This window comes from Hordeum vulgare, chromosome 2H (assembly GCF_904849725.1).
Source record: "Hordeum vulgare subsp. vulgare chromosome 2H, MorexV3_pseudomolecules_assembly, whole genome shotgun sequence".
Taxonomy (NCBI): Eukaryota; Viridiplantae; Streptophyta; class Magnoliopsida; order Poales; family Poaceae; genus Hordeum; species Hordeum vulgare.
This window is the reverse complement of record NC_058519.1, coordinates 518,540,494-518,549,790: the sequence shown is the minus strand read 5'-3', so window position 1 is coordinate 518,549,790 and position 9,297 is coordinate 518,540,494. Positions and strand designations below refer to the sequence as shown.

General features: G+C 45.7%; 1 protein-coding gene across 1 annotated transcript; it reads left to right on the top strand.

The window, feature by feature from the left end:
* Positions 1-3,085: 3,085 nt before the first annotated feature.
* Positions 3,086-6,821, top strand: LOC123426964 (indole-3-glycerol phosphate synthase, chloroplastic-like). The gene is made up of 10 exons (XM_045110888.1): positions 3,086-3,350; positions 3,435-3,704; positions 3,812-3,988; positions 4,256-4,330; positions 4,428-4,472; positions 4,578-4,742; positions 4,903-4,981; positions 5,602-5,684; positions 6,337-6,405; positions 6,501-6,821. Exons 1-10 carry the CDS (start codon positions 3,177-3,179, stop codon positions 6,597-6,599), a joined length of 1,236 nt encoding a protein of 411 aa, XP_044966823.1. The 5' UTR covers positions 3,086-3,176; the 3' UTR covers positions 6,600-6,821.
* The last annotated feature ends 2,476 nt before the right edge of the window (positions 6,822-9,297 follow it).

Genomic DNA, 9,297 nt, shown 5'->3' with positions numbered 1-9,297 from the left:
CGCCAAAGCGCCGGCAGAGAGGAGGAGGGAGAGAAGCAGGGCTGCGAGAGAGAGATTAAACCGTGTCTCAAACAGCCCCGGACCTCATCTATATATAGGGGGAGAGGGAGGGGGCGCAGCCCTTAGGGTTCCCACCCCTAAGGGGTGCGGCAGCCCTCAGATGGGGAAGGGGTGGCGGCCAGGGCAAGGGGGAGGGGTGGCGCACCCCTCTGGTGGGCCTAAGGCCCACCTGAGTTAGGGTTCCCCCCCTCTTTTCCTTTCCCCTGCGCCATGGGCTGAGTGGGGAGGCGCACCAGCCCAACTAGGGGCTGGTTCCCACCCCCACTTAGCCCATCTTACCTCTTGGGGTCGCAGCCCCCCTTCGGTGGTCCTCCGGGACCACCTCCGGTGGTCCCGGTGGTCCCGGTACGTTACTGGTGATGCCCGAAACACTTCCGGTCTCCGAAACCATCCGTCCTATATATCAATCTTTACCTCCGGACCATTCCGGAGCTCCTCGTGACGTCCTGGATCTCATCCGGGACTCCGAACAACTTTCGGTAATCTCGTATAACAATTCCCTATAACCCTAGCGTCATCGAACCTTAAGTGTGTAGACCCTACGGGTTCGGGAGACATGCAGACATGACCGAGACACCTCTCTGGCCAATAACCATCAGCGGGGTCTGGATACCCATGGTGGCTCCCACTAGCTCCACGATGATCTCATCGGATGAACCACGATGTCAAGGATTCAATCAATCCCGTATACGATTCCCTTTGTCTGTCGGTATAGAACTTGCCCGAGATTCGATCGTCGGTATACCTATACCTTGTTCAATCTCGTTACCGGTAAGTCTCTTTACTCGTTCCGTAGCACGTCATCGTGTGACTAACTCCTTAGTCACATTGAGCTCATGATGATGTTCTACCGAGTGGGCCCAGAGATACCTCTCCGTCACACGGAGTGACAAATCCCGATCTCGATTCGCGCCAACCCAACAAACACTTTCGGAGGTACCCGTAGTGCACCTTTATAGTCACCCAGTTACGTTGTGACGTTTGATACACCCAAAGCACTCCTACGGTATCCGGGAGTTGCACAATCTCACGGTCGAAGGAAAAGATACTTGACATTAGAAAAGCATTAGCATACGAACAATACGATCTAGTGCTAGGCTTAGGATTGGGTCTTGTCCACCACATCATTCTCCCAATGATGTGATCCCGTTATCAATGACATCTAATGTCCATGATCAGGAAACCATGATCATCTATTGACTAACGAGCTAGCTAACTAGAGGCTTGCTAGGGACACATTGTGATCTATTCATTCACACATGTATTACTGTTTCCTGTTAATACAATTATAGCATGAACGATAGACGATTATCATGAACAAGGAAATATGATAATAACCATTTTATTATTGCCTCTAGGGCATATTTCCAACAGTGGAGTGGCCTGCAAACGTTCAGAAAAGGCATCATTTGGCGAGTGGGAGATGGAGTATCCATTAACATCTGGGAAGACCCGTGGATACCAAGCAACCCAAGCAAGAATCTTATGACTCCACGGAGTAATATAGTCTTGACCAAAGTCTCTGAACTGATAGATGCGGACAGCAGAACGTGGGATGAGGAGCTTATAAATGATCTTTTCTGGCCGATTTATGCACAACACATTCTAAATATCCCACTCGCTTTGGGGATGATGAACGACTTTGTATCTTGGCATCCTCAGAGGCGCGGCATTTCTCTGTTCGATCGGCATATCATCAAGAATGGGACACCCAACATGAGAGATAGTTGAGGTGGACAAACACAAACCATTCCTCAGGTAATAACCCTATTTGGAGAACCATTTGAAAGCTTCAGCTACCCGCAAAGATAAAAATTCACTTGTGGAAATCCCTACTGGGTGCTATACCATGCTACGGAGTTATGGCGAATCGATACATCATGACTAGTTCCCAATCCCCGTTGTGTACAATGGATTGTGAAAGTATAAAACACGTTTTCTTCCAATGCCCGAGAGTGCAGGAAATCTGGAGGGCTTTGGGACTATCGAGTTTGGTGCAACAAATCTGTGCTCTGGAGCAAGACGGGAGTGGTGCTTTATCTGAAATGATCCTATCTAAGAGCACAATCAAGTCGAACATATCGGACGTCGGCCGCGCTGAACTGATCGCAACGACAGTCTGGTATGTCTGGTGGGAGAGAAGGAGCTTCACTCACGGCGAGCAAATCACTGAACCCCCCAGATCGGCGCATGCAATATCATCACTTGCAAAGAACTTTGTCAGGGCAAGGAATAAGCAACGAGGTGTTATTCGGCATGGGTGGCAACGGCCGTCTGAGGGTCTCTACAAACTCAATGTCGATGCTGCTTTCTCTGGTGACTTGGGGACGGGTAGCACAGGGGCTGTGTTGCGCTCTGATAGAGGAGTTTTCATCGCCGGCTCATGTAGTGCCATTTCCTTTGGTGAAGATGCCAGTTCAGCCGAAGCAAGAGCTCTTAGAGATGGACTTATCCTGGCTAGCGAGGTGGGTGTGCAAAAAATCATTGTTGAGTCTGATTGCCAGGAGGTGATCGACACCATGTTGCTCGACGACAACTCGCTTGGACCGGCAGCTGCAGTTTACGCAGAGTGCTCTTTTCTTGCAAAGAACTTTAGCTTTATTCAGTTTGTCTTCTGCCCCAGGAAAGCAAACATGGTAGCACATACCCTAGCTAGATTTGCTGAACCCACTAGAACTATAAAATAGATGGAGGAGCCTCCTGGCTTTCTCATAGATACGCTAGCGAATGATGTACTCCCTCCGTTCCTAAATATAAGACATTTTAAAGATTATACTATAAACTACATACGGATGTACATAGACATATTTTAGAGTATAGATCCACTCATTTTGATCCATATGTAGTATTCTAGTGAAATATCTAAAATGTCTTATATTTTGGAACGGAGGGAGTAACTATTTTTTTCACATGAAATATAAAGGCCGCTCAAAAAAAAAAAAGTTGGCCTTCCCCGTTAAAAAAAAAAAGTTGTATTAAGGGGAGCAGTAGGATAGTGAGGCCGAGGCCCCGCCACCGCCAGGAAAGCAGCCGCCGTACCCCCGCCAGACGTCTGACGCCCACCTCCATCTTCTCATCTTTCCCCCTTCCCTCCATAAATCCCGACACCTCCTCTAATGGAGGCGCTCGCCACCGCACCCGCGCCATCACGTCCAGGCCTCCCACCTCCGACCCGCCGCTCGCATCTCCGCCGCCCCAAAACCCTAGCCACCTCCAAGCTCCCTCGCCGCGTCACCGCCGCGCTTCCCATGGACCGCGCCGCACCTCTTCGCTGCACTCCCGCCGAGACGGTGAGCCGCAAACCTTAACCTGCTCCCGCGAAGCCCCGTGGAAGGCGGGGCACGTAACTGATTGATTGTCTGGATGCTGCGCAGGATGCGGCGGCGACGACCTCGGACCAGGCCGAGACGGCAGCGGCGGCGGTGGCCGAAGCCACGGAGCAGGGCAACAACGGGGGCCCAGCGGGGAACGCCCCCGCCGCAAGCATCGAGGGGCTCGACGGGATAAAGATCCGGAGGCGCCCGGTCACGGGCCCGTCCGTGCACCACGTGGGCCCCTTCCAGTTCCGCCTCGAGAACGAGGGGAACACGCCGCGCAACATCCTCGAGAAGATTGTATGGAACAAGGACGTTGAGATTTGGCAGGTATGATGTCGTTCCGGGCTTCTGCAGCATTGTGCTGCCCTGTGCAAAGTGATGTTTCATTCATGTGATGCCAAATTTGTGCTCTGGCTGAATTTTGTGTTCGCCAGATGAAGGAGAAAATGCCCTTGTACAGGCTGAAAGGCCCGCTGGACAATGCGCCTCCGGCCAGGGACTTTGTTGCTGCGCTGAAAGCATCGTACAATCGGACTGCTCTGCCCGCTCTGATTGCGGAGGTCAAGAAGGCTTCACCAAGCCGGGGGGTTCTTAGGGAGAATTTCGACCCGGTGAGTTTGTGGGATGAGCAGTGATATGCTAAAATTAGGTGCAGGCAGCCTGTACAGTCTATTGGCCATGTATGTTATCGCCTTATCGGAGTTTACCTGCTCACCGAATGTGATTTATACTGGATCCGTATACTACCATTTCGACGATACTATCTTGTATATGAACGTGTAAACTGAAGGAGACCGCACTGTTGCTCTTCATTTGTTACACCAACTAAGAAGTGCAGATGCACCTAAACTAACTAATGTTTGTTTGGACATAAACAGGTCGAGATCGCTCAAGCATACGAGAAAAATGGAGCAGCATGCTTAAGTGTTCTTACAGATTCAAAATTCTTTCAGGTTAGTAATTTCTTCTCTAGGAGTTTTGGATCCTTATTTTCATATGTTGTGGAGTTTCTGTACTGAAGATGGTTGGCTTCCTTTGGTATGCAACCAGGGAAGTTTCGACTACTTGGAGGCTATACGCAATGCTGGAGTAAAGGTACTGTATATTTGGCCATATGTTGTCCTACTTGCAGAAGTCAATGATTTCATATGTGGTAGTTCGAATGCATGAAAGGCTCATGATCTGATCTTCTGAACGCAGTGTCCTCTTCTGTGCAAAGAGTTCATCATTGATGCTTGGCAGCTTTACTATGCACGGTCTAAGGGAGCAGATGCTGTTCTTCTGATTGCTGCCATCTTACCTGATCGTGATATCAGTTATATGCTGAAAATATGCAAAATACTCGGGATGGCAGCTTTAGTTGAGGTTTGTGAATTATTTTTGCAACATATTTTGTATGCTGAAGGCTTTCTATTCTCCTCTCTTACTGCGCTGGAGTAATTCTGTTTGCTGCTGCGGAATAAATCAAATGCACCTTCAGCAGTTAAAGTCTGATGGAATTAACATGTTAATTGTGTTATTGAAGGTGCATGATGAAAGGGAAATCGACCGTGTTATAGGGATAGATGGCATTCAGCTTATTGGCATCAATAATCGTAATCTTGGTATGACATTGTTCATTTGGTTTAGTTAAGTTTCGTTGCCACATAATATATAACAATCTAACGGTATTTGTTGAGTGCAAGATCCGTCCAGTACAAAAACGAAATGACTCCACGTTGCTCTGCTAGTAATACACACATGCATGACAATCTTTGAACGGTTTGAAGAAACCATATTTGAACATCCCTATCCATGTCACATACATTCTTTACAAGTCATTGTGGTTATTTTATTACCTGGATGCTTGTTGCTTCATACAAACTAATGGATTATTTATTTCTATTTACGATCATATACCATGGAGGTTCTATTACATGGTGTAATTTTTTTGAATTTCCATGGAGTTGCTATGTGCTCAGAACGCACATGCGCAAGCGTGCCCGTGGGAAGGATGTGCTCTCTTTTGGTGGTTAATTATGTATAATCCAGATTATTTGATTCTTAAAATGTAAAAGCTAGAGCTACACTTTAGATCTTGATATTCAGCCTTAAGGACGTAAAACATGATAATACGTTCATTATTGAAAGTAGATGATTAAAGATGAAATCTTGTGATGAATTTGTGGTGCTTCAAATTATGTTATAGGATCAATAATTCACAGGACACATAATTTTATTGCAGAAACTTTCGAAGTTGACATCTCAAACACCAAAAAGCTTCTGGAGGGTGAACGGGGACAACTTATAGCCCAAAAGGACATAATTGTAAGCAACCCCATGTCTCTTGCTACCAATTTTGTACACTTCACAGTTTCCGATTGCTCATGATGCAGCTGTAATGTAAAATTGTTTTGGGGCTTTGGGCAGTCAGACTGTTGCAGTATTTGATTACGACGCATTATCCAAATACTCTACAGTGTAGTTACCTGGCAAGACAAATATTTAAGTATTTTATATTTTGTAAATTTTAGCATCTGCTACCAACATTAGTTGCTTAGTTTTTTCTCGGTTCACATTATCAGCATCTATTGTAACCCCATTACTGGCATTTAGTTAGCACTATGCTGTGAATCGGGCATATGTATCTTTTATTAACAGTGTGACGGTCTACGAGTTTAACTAGGTTAGCTCAAGGGAGACCACTGCCAATGATACCCTTTATGAGTCCATATAAGGCAGTGTAGCTCTTGGCGCACGGAGTAACATTAATTAATTATGTGCAGTTAAAACTCATCTATTTTAGCAGTCTCTTTATCACAGCATGAGAAAATTGTTATTGAACTGCAATTCATCTATGCTACTACTATCACTGACGATATTTGCATCCAGAAGTTCTCAGTACAAAATTCCACCGTATTAGATTATGTACATGACTCCTTGGCATACAGTATTCATGCTTACCTTTGACCTGTTTCAGGTCGTAGGCGAATCTGGACTGTTTACGCCTGACCATGTTTCGTTCGTTCAGGATGCCGGGGTCAAAGCGGTAAGTGAGCCATGAGACACCTGTAAATGAACACTACACTAGGCCCATCTAGTTTTTCTCGCCTTTTGCCATGCTGACTTGATGCCTTGCTGCAGATTCTTGTCGGGGAATCCCTCATCAAGCAGGACGATCCTGGGAAAGCAATCGCTGGGCTTTTTGGTAAAGACATCTCACCCATGAGTAGTGCTGCGTAAATAGAAGAAAGGGTAAGGATCGTGAATTACTGGATCTCTCATATTTTGTATAGAAAAAACAGAGCGGTATGCGCTTTTGGAGAGTTTTGGTCAGCAGTTTTGTTTACCTGGCCAGTATCGGCGTTCTCCCCTCACCACTGTTTCCTGGAAGTTGTAACCGGCCTCTTTATTCAAAGGATGCAATTGAAGAGAGATGATCAAATAAGTTGGCTTTAGTTGTTAGCAGTTTGAGTTTATTTACCTTATATAAGAGCTGTATTCGCTGCTGTGTTTAAGTTTGTATATTGTCGTAACAAAAATGTTGACCATGCTGACAAGTGAGAGTAGGGATGCAAATTTGGAACCTTAAGGGTACCCTCTGACCTTCCTAGTTCAACTAACAGCTCGTTTGGCACCTATGATTTCATTTCATTTGATAGAAATGAAATGAAATGAAATCTAAGACAAAATTTCATTTGCTGAAATCTAGATTCCAAATCGAAATCTCATGTTTTAATACCACTGGGATTTATCAATGGAAATTATATCTATGCCATGTTTGGCTGCCATTTTAGCAAGAACTCATAAAACCACAAACAGTATCACACATGACATCAAACAGCAGTGCTGCACGCTCCATGAGCACACCCATAACAAGAGAAAATTTGCTTGTTCACAGATGACACATGTACATCATGTAATGCAGAAAAGAAAAAACTTTGCTCGCCATATGATGGTTGTACAATGTTAAAGGGTGAAAAATACGATCTGGATAATTGCATAGACACAGAACATTGTCTATATTCAGAGAGCTCCAAGCAAAAGAAATATAACTCTAGTTTCATTCCTCAAAATGTGAAAAGGAACAAACTAAATCTGACTCACCACTAGGGTATGATCAGTCTATCATACATATCAGTCACTATTCCGGTATGTTCACAGATTTAAATCAATAGAGTAATCAAGAAACAATTAGATCAATACACTAATCATGACCTCTTCGGTGCTAATGGTCTGTGGACGGTCCACGACGAGGTAGAGACGAGATTGATGTGGAGTGGTAGAGGTTCCCTTGTATTGGCGCTGGTGATGTATTTCTGATGCAGATGGTCTCCCAGCGACTCGGGTCCTCTGGAGAAGGCGGCGGCCACGTATATGTGGTTCTAGGGTTCCTGCCAGCGGGGAGGGAGCAGAGAAGAGCCACGGAGCGAGATTGAGAAGAGGTCATGGGCGAGCATCGCAGGACGGGGGAGGAGCAGAGGAGTAGATCGCCATGGCGGAGGCGGCCGGTTCAAGGAGACGAGGGCATTGGGGGTGAGGTGAGGGCGATGGGAACGAACGGAATTGTGGAATGATAGCTTCCCTGACGGGATTTGCTTTACATATCGTTTCATTCATATGGAATTGATGAATGAATTCCGACCAGCAATTCCAAGGCAGCCAAACGTGTTGGTGCCGGAATTAGCAAATGAAATCCATGAATTCCCACCCAAATGATGGGTGCCAAACGAGTTGTAAGTGAACTAATTTTTCAGAATTCACACTACTTTTGAAATTTCCATCCCTAACACACCCCCAATTGTTGCTAAAAAAACCCACCCCCGATTCCTTGTAGGAAACCAACACCTCGTCCCACTGGAAGAATTGTTCCTGTCCTTCCCGCGACATGGGTGTTGGTAAAGATAATCCTAAGGGCATCTCCAAAACGGATCCCTTTTTTTAACATAATACACACGCAAGCGTTTTACACGCGCATATACTCACCCCTATGAATGCATACACGCACACCATGTCTCTATGAGCACCTCCGAGAGATTGGGTCGGCATATCATCTTAAGATTTTATGAACAGTACTGACCTAGGAGCCCCCTTGATTGATCGAACTTGGCCGAGTCGAGTCTAGTGAAAAACTATTTTGAGTCTTAGTTATATCGGAGAGTAGGATTCTTTTTTCTCCTCATCTATGCTCTTGTGAGGTTCACGACTTAGGAATTTTAATTCTACTCCTCTTCTCACTCAAATTTTTTTAGGATCACGCGGATATTTTTGGAATCTATATGATGTCGATGCGACGGAGTTCTGTCTTGGTGCCTCCTGTCTGACTTGATTTCTTCCGGGGAGTTGAGCTCCAGGGGATTCTCGAGCACATCGGTATCATTCAGATTTCTTAGTATCTCAGGACGAAGGATGTTCAAAATTGCTTCAATACTAGTAGTGGCGAGAGGAGTCCGGCTTCCAAGTACTGGTGCAGAGAGTTCCGGATGTATCATCATACTTTGTATCGTTGTGATTACGAGGGTTTGTGATAGATGAAGTTCCGAGATTCTGGTTATGTGTTGACGGATGTGATACACTGGACGAGTTAGTATAGGAGTTGAGTGATATATTACTCCTTGTATCCGTGGACCAGATTGCATGACCAGAATTTTCGGGAGTTCTTAGATGGGAATTCAAGTAGTTGCTTATAGGACAATCTTCCAACAAATGCATGATGTTAGGTTGGGGTTCGACATCTAGTGGATTCGTTTGTTCACGGTCGACTTACAGCGATTCTCGTTGTGTCTTAAAGAGTCCTTGTAGCTTGCTACGACTCGGGGACGCTTCGTATGTCGTGTGCACTGCCTTGCACATGATGGCTACTATAAGGATCGAGCCCGTGCGATCCTGTCCACGAAAATATCGAGCGGAATCTCTCTCATGAATTTGTTCTGGCTTTTTC

Coding starts and splice junctions, on each gene's coding strand:
- LOC123426964 (XM_045110888.1), top strand. CDS start 3,177: ATGGAGGCGCTCGCCACCGCACCCGCGCCATCACGTCCAGGCCTCCCA. Junction 4,982..5,601: donor CATCAATAATCGTAATCTTG/GTATGACATTGT, acceptor ATTTTATTGCAG/AAACTTTCGAAGTTGACATC. Junction 6,406..6,500: donor AGGATGCCGGGGTCAAAGCG/GTAAGTGAGCCA, acceptor GCCTTGCTGCAG/ATTCTTGTCGGGGAATCCCT.